Source organism: Mobula hypostoma, chromosome 4 (genome assembly GCF_963921235.1).
Source record: "Mobula hypostoma chromosome 4, sMobHyp1.1, whole genome shotgun sequence".
Classification (NCBI taxonomy): domain Eukaryota; kingdom Metazoa; phylum Chordata; class Chondrichthyes; order Myliobatiformes; family Myliobatidae; genus Mobula; species Mobula hypostoma.
The window spans coordinates 84,494,887-84,515,215 of NC_086100.1; the positions used below are offsets into that span (position 1 = coordinate 84,494,887).

Consider the following 20,329-nt stretch of genomic DNA (forward strand, 5'->3'; position numbering starts at 1 on the left):
AGTTTGAAAGGTGAACCAGGACAATGGATGAGAGGTGGGTTTAAATAGGCTGAAGTTGGTGAGTTGGAAATAAGTGGCAAGTGATTCCTGTTAGCTGGGCGGAGACTGGGAGGTGCCTGGTTTTGCGGGCTTGACAGAAGTTTGTAGAAGTATGAGGAGAAACTGTGTCAAGTTCCCTAGCATACTCAGAGTGATCAAATGGCAGCACCTTGTGTCAACCTCATCCTGAATGAGTATCTGTAAAATAATGAAAAAGGACCTAGTACTTTCCCAGCATATATGACAAATAAACTCTTCTTGGGCTTCCAGCTGGGTACAGGTATCAATTTTAACTGCCATTTCAATGACAAATTCTGCCATCTTCATCAGGGATGATGCCTGGGTGTGTCTAGTCCGGTGGTATATATACTCTTGTCATCCATCCCTCCTGATTGGTTAGTTCTCATCCAATCAGGTTTCTGCTGTCCCACCTTCAATTGGTAAATCAATTAAAAACAAGGTGGGACAGCGGAAACATGATTGGATGAGGACTAACAAATCACGAGGCACAGATGATGGGGGTACAAATACCACCGGATTAGACATGCCCAGGCACCATCCCTGATGAAGATGGCAGAGTTTGTCATCGAAATATCAGTTAAAATTGATACCTGTACCTGGCTGGAAGCCCGAGAAGAGTTTAATCTGTAGGATAATGCCTGAATCAGTTAAGTGTCCTCACGATTTGAAAAAGTGAAAGTCCAGGAAATTTGGCACAGAATGGAGAAACACTGAGATGGCAACAAAAGGAATCAAAGTGAAGAGACCGAGGAAAATTTAAAAAAATGTTTTGGTGACAGAAATCTTTTTCAACAGAATAATGAAAATGATGAAGATTAAAAGAAAAATTGGGATGGCACAGTAGTGTAGAGGCTTGCACAGCGCTTTACAGTACAGGCGATCTAGGTTCAATTCCTGCTGCTGCCTGTAAGGAGTTTCTTCGTTCTCCCCGTGATCGCGAGGGTTTCCCCCGGGTGCTCCAGTTTTCTCCCACAGTCCAAAGGCCTACCAGTTGGTAGGTTAATTGGTCATTGTCTCATGATTGGGTTCGCATTAAATTGGGGAATTGCCGGATGGCATGGCTTGAAGGGAAGAAGGGCCTATTCAGCACTGCATCACAATAAATAAATAAATAAACAAACAAACAACTAACTAGATAAATAAATAAATAAATGCGGAGAAGGCAATTTGAGCCACATGAGCTCATCTGAAGAATATAACCCCAACAATATAGAATAGAAAGACCTTCTTTATGTGGGATATTTCAAAAACATTCTCCCATCTCAATACAAAGCATCAGATTACAGAAATTATATTACTTTTCTATGTGTTAGTGGACCAATGATGTCTATTTTACAGAATGCTTATTTCAGAAGATAAAGCAGATACAAAATAGAGAAGTTGCAAGAATGTGCCTTGTGTTTACCCTTCTGTTCTAAATGCAAGATTGAGTAAACATTTAACTTAAATTATTAAAGAAAGATGAAAATAAGGAAACCTATAACTTAGAGAACAGCTGATTAAATTAAACAAATGAGTATTATGATGGATGTTCCAGGGCCTGATGTGATTTACCCAAGGTTATTGAAGGAGGCAAGAGTCTGGGGGCTTGACCAGTCTTCTCCAGGCACAGGAGAGGTCCTGGGTGACTGGAAAGTGGCTAATGTACCTCTATTTAAGAAGAGAACAAGGGAAAATTCTGGGAACTATAGACCGGTGAGTCTCACGTCAGTTGTAGGGAATTGCTGGAGAAAATTCTTAGGGATGGGATATATGCGCATTTGGAAACACATACCCTCATTAGGGAGAGCCAGCATGGCTTTGTGTGTGGTAAGTCGTATCTTACCAACTTGACTGAGTTTTTTGACAAGCTGACAAGAGAGATTGATGGGGGTAGGGCAGTGAATGGTGTCTACATGGATTTTAGTAAGGCGTTTGACAAAGTTCCTCATGGGAGGCTAATCCAGAAGAGTAAGATGCGTGGGGTCCACAGCGAATTTGCTGTTTGGATTCAGAACTGGCTTGCCCATAGAAGACAGAGGGCAGTGGTTGAAGGGATTTATTCGAGCTGGAGATCTGTAATTAGCGGTGTTCCGCCGGGATCTGTGCTGGGACCTCTACTGTTTAAAATGTATAAAAATGACTAGGATGAAAATGTAGATGGGTAGGTTAGTAAGTTTATGGATGATACCAAGATTGGTGGAGTTGTGGGTAGTGTAGAAGACCGGTAAAGAATGCAGAACAATATAGATCAGTTACAGATATGGACAGAAAAATGGCAGATGGAGTTTAACCCACATAATTCTGAGATGTTACACCTTGGTAGGGAAAATGCAAGAAGACAGCGCACTGTTAAGGGCAAGATCCTTAACTGTTTTGGTCACCCCACTGTAAGAAGGACATTGAGGCTTTGGAGAGGGTGCAGAAGAGGTTTACCAGGATGCTGCCTGGCTTAGAGGGAGGTTCTATTATAAGAGGCTGGGCAAACTTGGGTTGTTTTCTTTGGAGCGACAGAGACTGAAGGGAGATCTGATGGTGGTTTATAAGATTATGAGGCGCATAGACAGAGTAGACAAGGAGTAGTACCTTGTTCCCAGGGCAGACATGTCTAATATCAGAGGGCATGCATTGAAGGTGAGAGGGGGTAGGTTCAAAGAAAAATATTTGGGTAAAGTTTTACTTAGAGAATGGTGCAGGCCTGGAGTGTACTGCCTGGTACAGTGGTAGAGGCAAATACATTAGAGATTTTTAAAGAGTTGTTTAGATACACATGAATATGAGGAAGATGGAGGGATATGGATATTGTGTAGGTTGGAGGGATTTGTTTTGTTTTCAATTTACTTTTTAGCTGGTTCAGCACAGCATTGTGGGCTGAAGGGCCTGTTCCTGTGCTGTATTTTTCTGTGTTCTATATAAACCTCTCCGTCATGAAAAGAGTTCATACTGTGGTTCGTCTATCGTTGTCAATGAGGACCTCGACACAGAAAGGAGCAATCCAAATGTTGTAAAGTAATTTCTCTGATTTGCTATACTCTACTATTTTTATGTGCCATCTATCCCTGCTGCTATCAAGAGGAGGGAAAATATTTCTTAGGCTTCTCTATATTTGTACTCTGCTCCCATTCTGCAATCATTCTGGATCAAACAAAGATTAGATGATTGTATTAGATGTGGGGATGAGTCCAGATAGGTCCACTGGTGAAATATAATACAAACAAGTCAACATGAGTCTTATCTCTTGTTCTGCTAACATAGCAATTTCCCAGTAGTATAAAAGCAGTGAAAGAGCACGGAAATCTTGTCTCAAACTGCTAGCGCAGGTTTGTGACAAGCCAACGTGACCTCTCTATTCTGTCAATCTACACCGTGGCAGGATGAATTTGCTTTTCACCATTCTAATTTCTGGAGCTATTTGTGAGTATTAACATTGGTTTTGAAGGAATTTATCTGAAAGTATTTCTTCAATTATATTATTCATTGTTAACATGTTTATTTAAATATTTGCTTTTTAAATTAACAAAACAAAGTTTTGTTTCCAGCAGCATAGAGCAAATAATATGTTAGGACTTTCTTTTGACTACAAAAGATTCGGAGAAAAATTTCTGGGAATTTTAGAAGTAACATTCGATATAAATGGACAGATCATAATTGTCTCTGAAAGAATAATGATGGAAAAGAATAATTAAATCATGGCCTTTTCTCCAAATAGGTATAAAATAGACTTTATTCCCTTTTCTCAGTTTCTTTGCCTCTGCCACATCTGTTCCCAGGACACAGCTTTCCGTTCCAGGACATCAGAGATGTCCTCCTTCCTCAAAGAATGGGGTTTCCCTCCCTCCACTACTGATGCTACCCTCACCCACATCTCCTCCATTTCCCGAACATCAGTGCTCACCCCATCTTCCCACCTCCTCAACAGCGATGGAGTTCCTCTTGTCCTTACCTACAACCCCATCAACCTCCACATCCAACTCATCATCCTTGGTAAATTTGGCCATCTCCAAAGGGATCCTATCACTAAACACATCTTTACCTCTCCCCTCTGATTTCCACAGGGATCACTTCCCCCCCGATTCCCCTGTCTATTTGTCCCTTCCTTCTAATCTCCCTCCTGGCACTTATCCCTGCAAACAGCTTAAGTGCCACACCTGCCCATACACCTCCTCCCTCAACTCCATTCAGGTCCCCAAACAGCCCTTCTAGGTAAGGCAACATTTCACCTGCAAGTCTGCTGGGGACGTCTATTGTGTAGGGTACTCCGGATGAACTCCTCTACATTGGTGAGACCTGTTGTAAACTGAGGGATCACTTCGTTGAGCACCTCTGCTCCATCCGGCAAAAGTGGAACTTCCTAGTGGCCAAACATTTTAATTCCGATTCCCATTCCCATTCCGATATGTCATTCCATGGCCTCCTCTAGTGCCAAGATGAGGCCACCCTCAAAATGGAGGAGCAGCGCCTTATATTCCATCTGGATCACCTCCGACCTGTTGGCATGAATATCGATTTATTCTTCTGGTAAAAAAAAGCTCATCTCCCTCCCCTCTTTCCCTATTCCCCACTTTGGGCTTTTACCTCTATCACCCATCTATTACTTCCCCCTGGGTCCTCCTTCCTATTCTCCTATTGTCCACTCTTCACTCTCCACTCCTATCAGACTCCTTCTTCACCAGCTCTTTACCTTTTCCACTCATCTGGCTTCACCTATCACATTTCAGCTAGCCTCCTTCCCCTCCTCCCAGCTTTTTATTCTTGCATCTGCCTCCTTGCTTTTCAGTCCTGAAAAAGGGTCTTGGCCTGAAATGTCGACTGTTTATTCATTTCCATAGATGCTGCCTGACCTGCTGAGTTCCCGCAGCAATTTGTGTGTGTTTCTTTGGATTTCTAGCATTTATGTACTTTCTTCTGTTTACGACTTGTGCTCTTATAGTTATCTTTTTCTAAATTATAGGAAAACGTACTTGGAGAATAATCAAATTTGTAATGCACATAACTTTGAAGGACAGCATTAAATTTGTTGCAGTGACAAACTCAGAAACTGATGTTTCTTCAGTACCGGTCTCTTCTCATGCTCAGCAAAAACTCAAGTTGAATACAGCAATGGTTTATTCTAAATTGTCTTACAAAGATATGCATATGCAGACAGAGAGAAATGCAGTTAGACGGAGAGAATTGCCAAAACGTACAGACTTAGATCAGAGACATTATTCGTTGTGTTGCATAGACCCCCATGTGTCGTGGTCTGCTGATGAAAATTATGCACATCCATATATGAGAAAAGCTTTCTCTTTGACAATATTTTCATAAAATTAAATACAAATTTTAATTAATACTGAAGTGGCAAGCAATAACTCATCGTAATCTAACAACAAAATCATTACCCATTTCTTGTCAGTTTTCAGTTATACTTTCTGCATATAGAAATTGCTGTGACTGGTGACAAAAGTACATTGTATTTATGTGTGCGTGTTCTATTTAACAACCATTAATCTGTACTTTAAATGGGTTAGCAGCTCTGAAATTATATAGAGGTCATGAAATTGTCTTTAATGCCTGCTCAAGTTTCTGGACTTAGGTTTAAAAATTGATAATCGATAAATTGACAAAACTGATCAGGTAGCATTCAAAATAAATGAAATCACCGTTTGATTGCAATTGCTATCACAGGAGTCTTTCTGCTGCCACAGTTTTCTATGACATACTTTCATTCGCCATCTCATAGCTTTAGGCTGATGACCTTTGAAGCTAGAGTGAAAAAGGTTAGTGGGAGCATTTGGTGCTCCCTCATTTAGACCCCAACAAATAATTAATGGTTTGAAGTTGGTTAGGTAATGGAACCTGCAATAATCAGTAGTTGAGGGAAAGAAACAGATACTTTTAAAGGAATATTAGGAGATCTATGAGGAAACATGGTATGGCAGGCCCCAAGGTGAGAGGTGAGGAGGCAAGAGAAAGATCGTGTGAAGCATAAACACCGACTGAGGCTGGTAGAACTGAATGAATATTTTCAGTAATTTTTGACCAACCACAGTTTTCTACAGCTTTTCTTTTAAAGGAATGGACTACAAACCCCATGTACCAAAATTATTTTTTTTCTCTGAGGAGTTATACTTTTAAATAGTCTCAATTTCAGAAGGAGCTTATCCAATTTGTGGTACAAGAATCCTAGCCACCAATTGATGCCGAGCAATTGAGTAAGTTTACATTATAACATAATATTTACTGCGTTGGAGATGGATAAAGGAAACCCTTTGGTGAGGCACTAAGGGACACTAGACTCTGGATGGACAATAGGAGTTTTCAGTTGACAGCCTAATCCAGAAATGACATTGAAAGCTCATCATTTCTGCCAAACACCAACAAGATTTGTTTGATGAAATGAGAATAGTACCTGCTAAATGTGATACTCCCTTTATATTGTCCTTGGTTTAAAATATGATGGGTTAACAAAGTCAGTACCTGTCATTTTTGAATGTTCAGAACAAAGCTTTCTAATCACAAATTAACACCTTAGCTCATGATTAACCTGATTATTCTCAGAAGTACCAGAGCAGCTTCATACTGACTTAATTCCTAGAAAGCTTATCTTGTCTACAATTGGCAAGCTGCAGGTGCAGCACTGCACTCACCCATGTGTTCCCAATCCAACATGTCAAGTCAATTGCCTTTATGTACAATTGAATTATGACAACCTTCCATTCTTTCTTCCAGCTCTTTCAAGTGCCACTCAAGTTTCCATCAGGTGGTGTGTAATTAGCAATGCAGAATATACAAAATGCGATGATTTGAAAAAGATCATGAAAGGAGATTCATTCCAATGTGTAAAGAAGAAGGATGTTAAAGAATGTTTGCATGCCATCAAGGTGGGCTTTATTTTGTTCTGCCATAGACATGGCCATTATGATCAATTATTTTACAGCCGAGTTATCAAGCTGTCATGAACTAATAAGAAGACTCACATAAGTAAATAGAAATAGTAGTAATCATTGGATATTCAATGCAAGTGTTCCAGCAAATGTTGTTGTGAACGTCCCCCTTTCTAATTTGACAGGACCACTAGCATGGGCTCAGTTTTCTCATAGACCAGGTGGGTAAGACATTTGCTGGAGGGCAGTAGAATTTATATGCTTTTCATACTGGCACTGCTGTGGCACAAGGTCAACATTGCCGACTTTGATCTTGAGGACATTCAGACTGAAGCCAATGGAGATGAATTTTAGAACCACAGCATATCACTAGGGCTGTTCACACACCATTAACTGAGGAAAATTTTCCATGGCAATATCTTGTACATACACAGTATCTGTAAAACACAAGTTCCAAAGAATTAAGCATATCCAGAGAGGTTGCCAAAAACTTGGCCAAAGACATGAGAACAGTACCAACTGGATTTCCTGGAATGCTACCATGAATTCTTGTCAACTAACATGACCATTTTCGCAAAAGTTCTACTCCTTCCTTGAAAAATAATATAGCAGATTTTGAAAACAGTGAATGCTTAAAAGTGAGGGAAAAAAACTCCTCCAACAGCTGCCTATATTTGAAAGTGACTTGGACAAAGGAAATCACTAAAGAATATCGTGAGATGGCAGCAGGATCATAAAATAGTCTTGACAAATAAAGGTTTGAATGGGGAGCAACTAAAAGAAAAAAGTAAAATTAAAATAGAAGGTAACGGATGTATGATGAGAATAGAAAAAAAATTACCATGGCATGTTAACGTAAAACCCTCCTCCTTTCTCACCAATTGGTTGAAATAGAAATTACGTTTTGATCTGGAGGCTTAATAAAATTTTGTGGCCTAAGATAAGAGTATGAAAGAGCTCAAAGAGGCAGTTGATAGCAAGGTGACAATGATCAATTTGTAGAAATTATTTAAACTGATCAATCTGTGGAAATTATTTAAATACTAATAGAGCTGAGAGTGAACTATTGGGATGAGAAGGGGTAATCCTGTACCACTTACTGGGAGATGAGAGCAGACAGAAGACCAGGAAGGGTATTTGAAGGGTTATGTGCAGGAAAGATAGTAAAAAAAAAGGTGAGAACATCTGGTGCACAATATGAACAATTGGAATATAGGAAGAAGTGTGTTAATACATAGAGACAGAGAATCAGAATAAATGGATTCTTTACAGACTGGAAAGATATAATTAATGGAGTTCCCCAAGATACTTGGTCCTGAATTATTTACTACCTACATGAAAATAAGTGGGAGAACATACAAGAATAATGATATTTGGACTCTGACAGGACTTAGATTTTGCAACCTCAAATTTCAATTCTAAATTTTGGCCCCTTTTATCTGAGGTCATGCATCTTTGATAGAAAATGTGAATTGTTATCTAAGAGGACAATCTGCCTATAAGTGGAGTACTGAGGAATATAGCCGGTGCATGAAACACAAAGAAGTAAATATCCTGGGATATAAGTAATTCAGAATGGAATGGCAGATTGGACTTCATCGCCGGGGGTTGGAGTTCAAAAATGAAAATGATTTTTCTTATTATATCGGTCTGGTAAGGGACAGATATATTAAGTAAGGGCCCAGATATATATCTAATGGACTGAGTATATTAGTATTTGAATAGACAGGGTCTGATCAGGGATAGTTAACATGGCTTTGTGCATTCAATCTTAGAGTTTTACAAGGAATTTTCCAGAAATGTTGATGAAGGAAAAACAGTGCATATTGTCTACTCAGACCTTAGCAAAGCCTTTGATAAAGTTCTGCATGGGAGGCGGGTCCAGGGGGTGCAGTCATTTGGCATTTAGGATGAGGTAATTGGACTTGACATTGGCTCTTCCATTAAAAGTTCTGGAGGGAGAATGGATCAGAAATTGGCTTAAAGGCAGAACCAGTGGTGAATGGTTATTTTCCAGACTGAAGGATGGCAGTATTAATATTCTCTGAGGATCAGATCTGGGGCTAATGTTTTTTTTAATGTACATTTGCTGAGATATATGTGTGCAAGGTATGCAAATGACACAAGCTTGAGTCGGTGGTAAACATTGAGAAGAACTTGAGTGCATGGGAACGTAGATAGGTTGGAAAAAGGGGCAGACAAATACCCATTGAAAATAAAATATGAAGAAATGTACTTTAATAGAAAATGTGAAGAGGACAGTATAGCCAAAGTGGCACAGGGGATAAAATCAGAGAGAAAAACTGATGCCCGAGTAAATCTTAAAATTGAAAAGAAGGAACGAGCTCTCTAATAAATAATACATGCTTCTTTTTTTGCAGGATAACACAGCGGATGCTATAACTGTGGATGGCGGAGATATATATGAGGGAGGCCTTTTATCTCAAGGACGCCTAAAGCCACTTGCAGCTGAACAAATTACAGGTAAGTACTTACAAAGCACTTACATAATTAATCAAAATACAAAAAAAGGAACACAATCACTTTAGGTAAGATGCTGATAATCTATCATCTAATAATGATTTGCATTTGGCTCACAAGTAATGTTTGCCATGTTCCTCGCTACTCCCCGGCCCTGATTCTGGTACTCCTTTCCACTATTACGGCCCGAGGGCACCGATTCATTGGGCTCCAATTTCCTCTTACCCAGGTCTCAGTTACCATGCTGCATTCCAACTTCCCAGAGCTCCACTTCCCAGTCTAACATTCAACATACTGGAGCTCTAGTTTTTGTGCTTTCAACTTCCCACACTTCCTTTAAATTCATCTTGTTCAATAGGATATGTAACAAAATACCATGTAACATTTATAAATAAAAAGTGAAGTACGTAAACTCAACTACCTCCAAGACTAATCATGGAAGGTGTTCTGGAGACACAAGAGGCTGCCTCCTGCCTCCTGCCTTCCCTCGCCCCATCTGGCTCCTCATGCCCCTGTTTTGCTCTCTCCTCATCAGCCCCTACTTATCACAATGATCTTCCAGCCATCAGTTTGTTTTTTTTTCTTCTTCACATCATCGTGTCTGTGGTCACTTGTGTCTCCCAACACAAAATATATACTTGTAACTTCCTGGTAGTAATCAAACAGTGGCTGGCTTAAAATATTGCAGCTATTGGCTACCTAAGAGATTTGCTTGGAAACTGACAAGGCATTCTCTTAAGCACCACCTGACCCCTCACCATGAACTGAGTAAACATCTACTGACTCTCCTTTATCTATCTTATTGGCTACATCCTCAAAGAATTCCAACCAATTTATCAGCAAAGATCTCCTCTTAAAGAACCCATGCTGCCTTTTGCCTATTTTATCACGTGCTTCCAAGCACCCTGTAAGTCATCCTGAATAATGGACTCTAAAATCTTACCAACCACTGAATTCAGACTAATTGGCCTATAGCTTCCTGTCTTTTTTTCTGGGCTAATTTTTAAAAACACTGGCTGGAAAGATCACAAAGAATGTGGCAGAGCAAATATTTTTTAGATTGCTTACCTGCCAGCCAGTTGAGTTTAAGATGCTGATATTTGTTAATTGCGTAAATATTGAGCGGTTAATTAAAAGTTCTATTTTATGGAACTGTTTTAACTCCAGAAAAAAAAAGAATAAACTATGATTAGTTACAGAAATTGCTAAAATTGTGCATATAAAGTAACATATTTTATAAGCTCAAACAACAGGAATTCTGCAGATGCTGGAAATTCAAGCAACACACATCAAAGTTGCTGGTGAACGCAGCAAGCCAAGCAGCATCTGTAGGAAGAGGTACAGTCGACGTTTCAGGCCGAGACCCTTCGTCAGGACTTCATCAGGGTCTCGGCCTGAAACGTCGACTGCACCTCTTCCTAGAGATGCTGCCTGGCCCGCTGCGTTCACCAGCAACTTTTATGTATATTTTATAAACTAATGGATTCACTGAAGGATGTATTTTCAAGGAATTTGAAGTTAACAGCCATAACCATCCTTCCCACCACCCTGAACGTGAAGGGTGCTTTTCAGAGTAAACATTCAAATTTGATCATTTTCCATCAAAACAACAGTTAGCTTCTTTGAGCACATAACTGATGCATGTTAGGATTTTACTAATAATTTTTATTTTAATTTGGAACTGTGTGAGTATCACCAACAAGACCAATACTTGTTGCAATCCTAATTACTGTTTAGAAAGTAGTGATGAATCACTTTCTTGAACCACTGCAGACTTTCTGCTGAGGACACTGCAAGAGTGCTTTGGTTAGGAGTTTCTAGATTTAGATACAGTGATAATAAATGTACAAGAATACATTTCCAAGTCAAGATGTTAATTTTTTTATGACAGTCCCCGCACTGCATCAATCTCAAGACACTGGAAAGCTCAGTAATTTTTAGACTAGAATCAGAATCAGGTTTAATATCACTGGTATATGTCGTGAATTTTGCTAACTTTGTGGCAGCAGTATAACGCAGTACATGATAAATATAGAAAAAACTGAATTACAGTAAGTAGATATATGTATATTAAATAGTTAAATTAAGTACTGCAGAAACAGAAATTTAAGAAAAAAATAATGGAGAGTATTCATGGGTTCAATGTCCATTTAGAAATCTACGGCAGGCGGGAAGAAGCTGTTCCTCAATCGCTGAGTGTGTGCTTTCAGACTTCTGTTCCTCCTTCCTGATGTAACAATGAGAAGAGGGCACGTCCTGGGTGGTGGCGGTCTCTGATGATTGAAGTTGCTTTTCTGAGGCCCCATTCCTTGAAGGTGTCTTGGATACTACAGAGACTAGTACCCATCATGGAGCTGACTAATTTTACACAACAGTCTGGAGATGGTGGAATCTGGAGAAACAAACAAGATGCTGGAGGATTTCATTAGGTCAGGCAGCATCTGCATCAACCGAAAGTATCAACTGTCCATTTCCTCAACAGATGCTGCCTGACCTGCTGATTTCCTCCAGCATTTTGTTTGTAACTTCAATATCGCAATTATCCTCTTTCTACAAAATACTCAATACCTATGACAGATCTCAGTTCACAGTTCTTTCAACAATTCACTTCGTACTTTATTTTCTGCTGCTTAAGACATATAAGAAGCATAATTACTTGTGTATTCAGAGCATTCTGCAGAAGTCATAACATATTTTAACCTCTTTCCATGTCAGAATAGATTTAGGTGGATTGAAATGTATTTGTTGCATATGAATGAGATTACTGTCTGTTTTAATGCCTCTGATAATGCTCTGTATTGTATTGTTACAGGAGAGACATGCTACTACGCTGTAGCAGTTGTAAAAGCAGACAGCAGCTTTTCGTACGAACAGTTGGAAGGCAAGAAATCATGCCACACTGGTCTAAAAAAATCCAGTGGCTGGATCATTCCAGTAGGAACTCTTCTGAATAAGTATCCAGAAAAATGGAATAGAGAGGACAGAATTGAAAAATGTAAGTTGTTTTCTTCAGTCAGAAACTCCTCAATGCTTGGTCGATGAAATTTACATGGGCTACCTTCAGAACAAGTTTTCTGTTTATTCCAAGCTGATGAGCAACATGGGAGTCACTCATTCTGGAATGAATGTGCACCAATCCAAAGTTTCAATTATTCTTATGCTATTTCTTATCTACTTCCTCCTCATTATCTCTACCCTCCATTTGCTGTGGGCACACAGAGCAGGTTAGCCTTCTGCAGCGTCAAGCATCAGTGCCTATGCACTACATGAGGTGTCGAGATCAAGTACATTGTGCACTACATGAGCTGTGTACAGTTCTATCTTTATCTTATATCTACAATAGCAAGCTTCTGTCCTGGTGGAATTTATGGGATTGTTGTTAGACTGGTAACCAAGCATGAGTTTGCTATCATTTCTTTTAGCCTATAATTTGCCTTTTGGGTTGGTTTGAGTCAATTCCAGTCTTCATCTGCCTGGTACCAATCCTACAGAATCCCTCTTTCACTATTCTCTACCTCACTTGTACTATTCTAGAGAAACTTGAAAGCAGCAATGAGGTTAACTTAAAAAAGACTGAACCCACTTGGTGAATCCAATCCATCTGCTGGCCAGTAGTGGAGTTGACTGGAATGGAGGGGGAGGTGGTTGGATGGTGAGGGCAGGGATGTGTGAATGGATTGACAGTGGGCTGGAATATGTCTGATAATGGGACTCAAATCCTAATTCTCTTATTCCTTTTGCTATATCTAAATTGTTAATGGTTTGGCCAAAGTCCATTACTGGATAAATTAAAACTTACAACTGTGATACTTGATGAAACAAACTCTGAAGCTGATGAAAAACAAACTTTTCTAACCCCATCACGGTAGTGTAGTGGTTAGCACAATGCTACACAGTACTAGAGATCTGGGTTCAACTCCCGCCACTCTCGGTAAGGAACACACATAAAAGTTGCTGGTGAACGCAGCAGGCCAGGCAGCATCTCTAGGAAGAGGTGCAGTCGACGTTTCAGGCCGAGACCCTTCGTCAGGACTAACTGAAGGAAGAGTGAGTAAGAGATTTGAAAGTTGGAGGGGGAGGGAGAGATCCAAAATGATAGAGAAGACAGGAGGGGGAGGGATGGAGCCAAGAGCTGGACAGGTGATAGGCAAAATGGATAAGAGAGGATCATGGGACAGGAGGTCCGGGAAGAAAGACAAGGGAGGGGGGGACCCCCATTGATGACCTCTTCTCCAGTCTTCAACCCTCCTCTTCTTCATGGACACCCCGCTCTGGTCTTCTGCCTGCTCTGGATCTCTTTATCGCTAACTGCCGACGGGACATCAACCGTCTCGATTTCACCGCACCTTGTCCCCATTCCAACCTCACTCCTTCGGAACGCTCTGCTCTCCGCTCCCTCCGCACTAATCCTAACCTTATTATTAAACCCGCTGATAAGGGGGGTGCTGTTGTAGTCTGGCGTACTGACCTCTACCTTGCCGAGGCACAGCGACAACTTGCGGATACCTCTTATTTACCCCTCGATCGTGACCCCACTAAGGAGCACCAGGCCATTGTCTCCCACACCATCACCGACTTTATCCGCTCAGGGGATCTCCCATCCACTGCTACCAACCTTATAGTTCCCACACCTCGCACTTCCCGTTTCTACCTCCTACCCAAGATCCACAAACCTGCCTGTCCTGGCCGACCTATTGTCTCAGCTTGCTCCTGCCCCACCGAACTCGTTTCTGCATACCTCGACACGGTTTTCTCCTCCCTTGTTCAATCCCTTCCGACCTATGCTCATGACACTTCTCACGCTCTTAAACTTTTCGATGATTTTAAGTTCCCTGGCCCCCACCGCTTTATTTTCACCATGGATGTCCAGTCCCTATATACTTCCATCCCCCATCAGGAAGGTCTCAAAGCTCTACGCTTCTTTTTGGATTCCAGACCTAGTCAGTTCCCCTCTACCACCACTCTACTCCGTCTAGCGGAATTAGTCCTTACTCTTAATAATTTCTCCTTTGGCTCCTCCCACTTCCTCCAAACTAAAGGTGTAGCTATGGGCACCCGTATGAGTCCTAACTATGCCTGCCTTTTTGTTGGCTTTGTGGAACAATCTATGTTCCGTGCCTATTCTGGTATCTGTCCCCCACTTTTCCTTCGCTACATCGACGACTGCATTGACGCTGCTTCCTGCACGCATGCTGAGCTCGTTGACTTCATTAACTTTACCTCCAACTTTCACCCTGCCCTCAAGTTTACCTGGTCTATTTCTGACACCTCCCTCCCCTTTCTAGATCTTTCTGTCTCTGTCTCTGGAGACAGCTTATCCACCGATGTCTACTATAAGCCTAGTGACTCTCACAGCTATCTAGACTATTCCTCTTCTCACCCTGTCTCTTGCAAAAACGCCATCCCCTTCTCGCAATTCCTCCGTCTCCGCCGCATCTGCTCTCAGGATGAGGCCTTTCATTCTAGGACGAGGGAGATGTCTTCCTTTTTTAAAGAAAGGGGCTTCCCTTCCTCCACTATCAACTCTGCTCTTAAACGCATCTCCCCCATTTCACGTACATCTGCTCTCACTCCATCCTCCCGCCACCCCACTAGGAATAGGGTTCCCCTGGTCCTCACCTACCACCCCACCAGCCTCCGGGTCCAACATATTATTCTCCGTAACTTCCGCCACCTCCAACGGGATCCCACCACTAAGCACATCTTTCCCTCCTCCCCCCTCTGCATTCCGCAGGGATCGCTCCCTATGCCATTCAGGGCCCCAAACAGTCCTTCCAAGTGAGGCAACACTTCACCTGTGAGTCGGCTGGGGTGATATACTGTGTCCGGTGCTCCCGATGTGGCCTTTTATATATTGGCGAGACCCGACGCAGACTGGGAGACCGCTTTGCTGAACATCAACACTCTGTCCGCCAGAGAAAGCAGGATCTCCCAGTGGCCACACATTTTAATTCCACATCCCATTCCCATTCTGACATGTCTATCCGCGGCCTCCTCTACTGTAAAGATGAAGCCACACTCAGGTTGGAGGAACAACACCTTATATTCCGTCTGGGTAGCCTCCAACCTGATGGCATGAACATCGACTTCTCTAACTTCTGCTAATGCCCCACCTCCCCCTCGTACCCCATCTGTTACTCATTTTTATGCACACATTCATTCTCTCACTCTCCTTTTTCTCCCTCTGTCCCTCTGAATATACCCCTTGCCCATCCTCTGGGTCACCCCCCCCCCTTGTCTTTCTTCCCGGACCTCCTGTCCCATGATCCTCTCGTATCCCTTTTGCCTATCACCTGTCCAGCTTTCGGCTCTATCCCTCCCCCTCCTGTCTTCTCCTATCATTTTGGATCTCCCCCTCCCCCTCCAGCTTTCAAATCCCTTACTCACTCTTCCTTCAGTTAGTCCTGACGAAGGGTCTCGGCCTGAAACGTCGACTGCACCTCTTCCTAGAGATGCTGCCTGGCCTGCTGCGTTCACCAGCAACTTTGATGTGTGCTGCTTGAATTTCCAGCATCTGCAGAATTCCTGTTGTTTGCGTTTAAACTCTCGGTAAGGAGTTTGTACGTTCTCCCCATGACGGTGGGGGCTTCCTCCTGGTGCTCTGGTTCCTCCCACAGTCCAAAGACCTACTAGTTGACAGGATAATTGCTCATTGCAATTGTCCTGTGATTAGGCTAGGATTAAATTGAGGATTGCTGGCCAGCATGGCTGGAAGAGCTGGAAGGGCCAGAAGAGCCGATTCCATAGTGTAGCTCAATAAATAAATTAATAAATCACAACTATTGTCGTGTACTGTCAAATTCCTTTCCAGCCGTATGAAACTAACCAGACTAGTTGTAGCCTGTCCCCAAATGGAATATTGAATATCACATCTAAGGCATTTCAATGTCCAATTCTACCTTAAAAGCTTTGCCTAATTGCAAGTCTTTTGGCCCCATCTCTGCTGCTGAAACCCATAACTAACTTACGTTACCAATTGATTTGGTTACTTCACTGCATTATATGGCCATCTTTCACATTCAACTTCCCTTTGAATAAATTATCCTACGTTTTGCTCTTCTATCTTGTATTTTCCTGTGTTTGCTGAACTTCACAGGATATCTATTACATTATCTTAATTTTTCAAATCATATCCTTTTTTAAAATACCCAAATAGTTGCATGCTCCTTTATTATTATAATCATCTCTAGTCCTAAATCCTTCGAGAAATTTGTGTGAAACCAAATCTGGCTTGTTAAGGACCATTGAATTAGATTAGATTAGATTATGAGGACACGCAGTCCTCTTTTATTGTCATTTAGTAATGCATGCATTAAGAAATGATACAATTTGTTCCTCCAGAATGATACCGCAGAAACACAAGACAAACCAAGACAAAAAAAAAATTATCCCACCAGTAACTATTATGACTTTAGCAACACACAGAAAATGCTGGAGGAACTCAGCATCTATGGAGAAGACGAACGATCAATGTTTCAGGCTGAGACCCTTCACCAGGAGAGCAGACTTTCTTGCATTTGTGACTATAATGACTTCAGCTGCTAGGACCCCTCCCCCTTAAATATCTCTATTTCACTACCTCTTCTAAAGTAATGTATATCTTTCTGATCAATCATTTGGTCCTCTGTTCTAATGAGGTAGATCTGCTGCTCTAATGCCAGTGCTCTTTCTGGGACTTACCCGGTTTCCAAAACCGCTAAGAGCCTAAGGTGGAGGCCACTGCCATCTTGCATTCTGTATTAAGCCTCGTGCACAGGCTTTCCCATTTTCAGGCTAAGAAGCCTGCTTATTGAGACTGTAGGGAATAGGCCTGGTACAAGCATGACAGTGTCATTCAAGTGATTGGGGGAAGTCAGCCACTAGGAGAGAAGTAGGACATTTTTATCTGTTATTTAACTAAGCTTCAAATGATTTATAGTAGGTCATGGTGTTTTGTAGTAGTTTAAGTATAAAACTACTTTTAAATGTTTTAGCAGTACTTTTATTTTTTTAAACTTTTCAAATGTTATTGAATGTTTTTGAATGTCAAGCAAACTCAGTGACCCCAGTCAAACTGACAGCTTTGACTGTCAAAGTCATTCTGTGGGTAAAGCACAGAGGACTCTGAAGCTTCACTATCTGTGCTGGGAGCTGGACACCCAAGTGAAGACAGTGCAGTTGGTGGGGTTTCACAATCTGCATACAGGATTGAATGTACCATAAATATTTTACTGTTACAGTCTCATTGCTAACATTGCTGATTTTGTACCGATCACATTTCAGCCATTCCTTTTAAAGGAAAATATATTTCTGTAGTTGAGCTCCTTCACGCATGTGGTCTGAATAAGCATAGGTTTTATTTGGCATTCACTCTGGCAATGCTCATATATTACAAGCTTTGGGAATGTTCTCTTATGGAATTATATTCTTAACACTGCTAATTAATTTCAACTTTCTTTTCTAGTTGTGTCAGAGTTTTTCTCTGCCTCTTGCGTCCCTGGTGCGGATAAAAACCTATTTCCAAAGCTGTGTAGGCTGTGCAAATCTAAATGCCAGCGATCACATGATGAGCCCTATTATGATTACACAGGAGCATTCAAGTGGGTATTCATTTTTCTTTCTTTTTAAATCTTTCTATTATTTTTCCAAAATTATAAACGGAATAACAATATTGATAGAGAGATTGGAATAATCTTATTGTTGATAACCATGTACAAAAAGATTTCAAATAATACAGGTGTAATAGAATTCCAAACTCTTAATATAGTTAATCATAGAGAAAAAAGAAATAAAAAGAAAAAAATATAAAGAGCCCCCCCAAAAAATCCCCAAAATAATGAAACTAAATACCAAACCCCAAATAAAAAACAAATAGAGCAAAACAAGGCTGGACCAATATCTTAAATCGAATACGTTCAATAATGTCATCAACTCCGCTCCTCTATTCATATATTTTAAGTTAATAAGAAGGATTCGGAAAGGTCAAATTACATCATATGAAAATGTTGAATAAATGTTTTCCAAGTCTCTTCAAATTTAACCGAAGGATCAAAAATGTCACTTCTGATTATTTCTAAATTTAAACATGATATAGTTTGGGAAAACCATTGAAATATGGTAGGAGGGTTGGTCTCTTTCCAGTTCAATAAAATGGATCTTCTGGCCACCAAAGTAACAAATGTGATCATCCGACAGGCTGAAGAGGATAAAAATCTATGTTCTGTCACTGGCAAACAAAAAATTGCTGTAATAGGATGGGGTTGTAAGTCAAAATGCAAAACTGTTGAGATAATATCAAAAATATCTTTCCAGAATTTTTCCAAAAGAGGACAGGACCAAAACATATGAGTTAAGGAAGCCACCTCAGAGTAACTTCTGTCACAAATAGGGTTTATATGGGAATAAAAATGGGCTAATTTATCTTTAGACATATGGGCCCTATGCACTACTTTAAATTGTATTAGCATATGTTTGGCACATATAGAGGAAGAATTAATTAATTGAAAAAATTTATCCCATTTCTCTATAGGTAAGCAAAGTTGAAGTTCCCTTTCCCATTCATTTTTAATTTTATCAGATATACCTGGCTGTAATTTCATAATTATATCATAATAGATACTATTAATCCGTTCTGAAAAGGATTTAAACCTAAAATCTTATTGATGATATCAGTAGGGTGTGAAATCGGGAAGGTAGGTAGCGTGGTATTTAAAAAGTTTCTTATTTGTAAATATCTTTAAAAAATAGGATCTGGGCAAATTAAGTTTATTAGATAACTGTTCAAAAGACATGAAACAGTTATCCAGAAATAAGTCACGGAAACATATTATACCTTTCATTTTCCATATCAAAAAGGCTTGGTCCATAACCGAGGGTTGAAAAAAAAATTAGATATAATAGGGCTTGATAATATAAATTTGTTCAAACCAAAAAATTTACGAAATTGAAACCATATTCGTAATGTATGTTTAATTATTGGATTAACCATTTATTTATTCAATTTAGATAATACAAAAGGAAGTGAAGTTCCTGAAATGGAAGCCAAAGAGAACCCTTGTACAGAGTAACCTTCAAGGTTTACTCAATGTAGACTTGGAATTATATTCCAATCTTGCGTCCAAAATATTAAATATCAAATATTAATTGCCCAATAATAGAATATTAGATTAGGCAATGCTAAGCCACCATCTTTCTTGGATTTCTGTAAATATTTTTTACCTAACCTGGGATTTTTATTCTGCCATATATAAGAGGAAATTTTAGAATCGATAGTATCAAAAAAAGATTTAGGAATAAAAATTGGTATCGCTTGGAATAGATATAAAAATTTAGGTAAGATAATCATTTTAATAGCATTAATTCGACCAATCACTGATAAAAACAATGGGGACCACTTAGTAATCAGTTGTTTAACCTGACTAATTAATGGCAAAAGGTTGAGCTTGAATAAGTCCTTATATCTCATAGCGATTTTAATTCCCAAATAAGTAAAATAATCAGTAATCACTCTGAATGGTGAACATCTATAAATGGGAGCCTGCATATTTAATGGAAAAAGTTCACTCTTACCTAGATTCAATTAATAATCAGAAAAACTACTGAACTGAGCCGTTAATACTGCCGGAATGGATTTCCCCGGGTTAGAAATATATAATAGTAGATCATCTGCATACAGTGATAATTTATGGATCTCATTTCCACGGGTAATACCAAATATATTAGGGGAGTCACGAATAGCAATAGCTAGCGGTTCCAAGGCAATGTCGAATAGTAGTGGACTAAGAGGGCAACCCTGCCTAGTACCACGGAATAAATGAAAGAAGGAAGATCTTTGATTGTTAGTAAATACCGAAGCCAAAGGAGTAAGATATATCAATTTAATCCAAGATATAAACTTAAATTTCTCAAGCGTATTAAACAAATATGTCCATTCGACTCTATCAAAGGCTTTCTCAGCGTCCAAT

The 20,329-nt window shown here is 40.1% G+C and overlaps 1 protein-coding gene across 1 annotated transcript in view; it reads left to right on the plus strand.

The window, feature by feature from the left end:
• The first annotated feature begins 3,296 nt into the window (after positions 1–3,296).
• Positions 3,297–20,329, plus strand: part of LOC134345965 (uncharacterized) — a 130,200-nt gene continuing 113,167 nt past the window's right edge. The window contains exons 1-5 of the mRNA XM_063047309.1: positions 3,297–3,453; positions 6,751–6,902; positions 9,287–9,389; positions 12,199–12,381; positions 17,830–17,965. Coding sequence (XP_062903379.1) covers positions 3,414–3,453; positions 6,751–6,902; positions 9,287–9,389; positions 12,199–12,381; positions 17,830–17,965 — 614 coding nt within the window. The 5' untranslated portion in view covers positions 3,297–3,413. The remainder of the gene's footprint in view (positions 3,454–6,750; positions 6,903–9,286; positions 9,390–12,198; positions 12,382–17,829; positions 17,966–20,329) is intronic.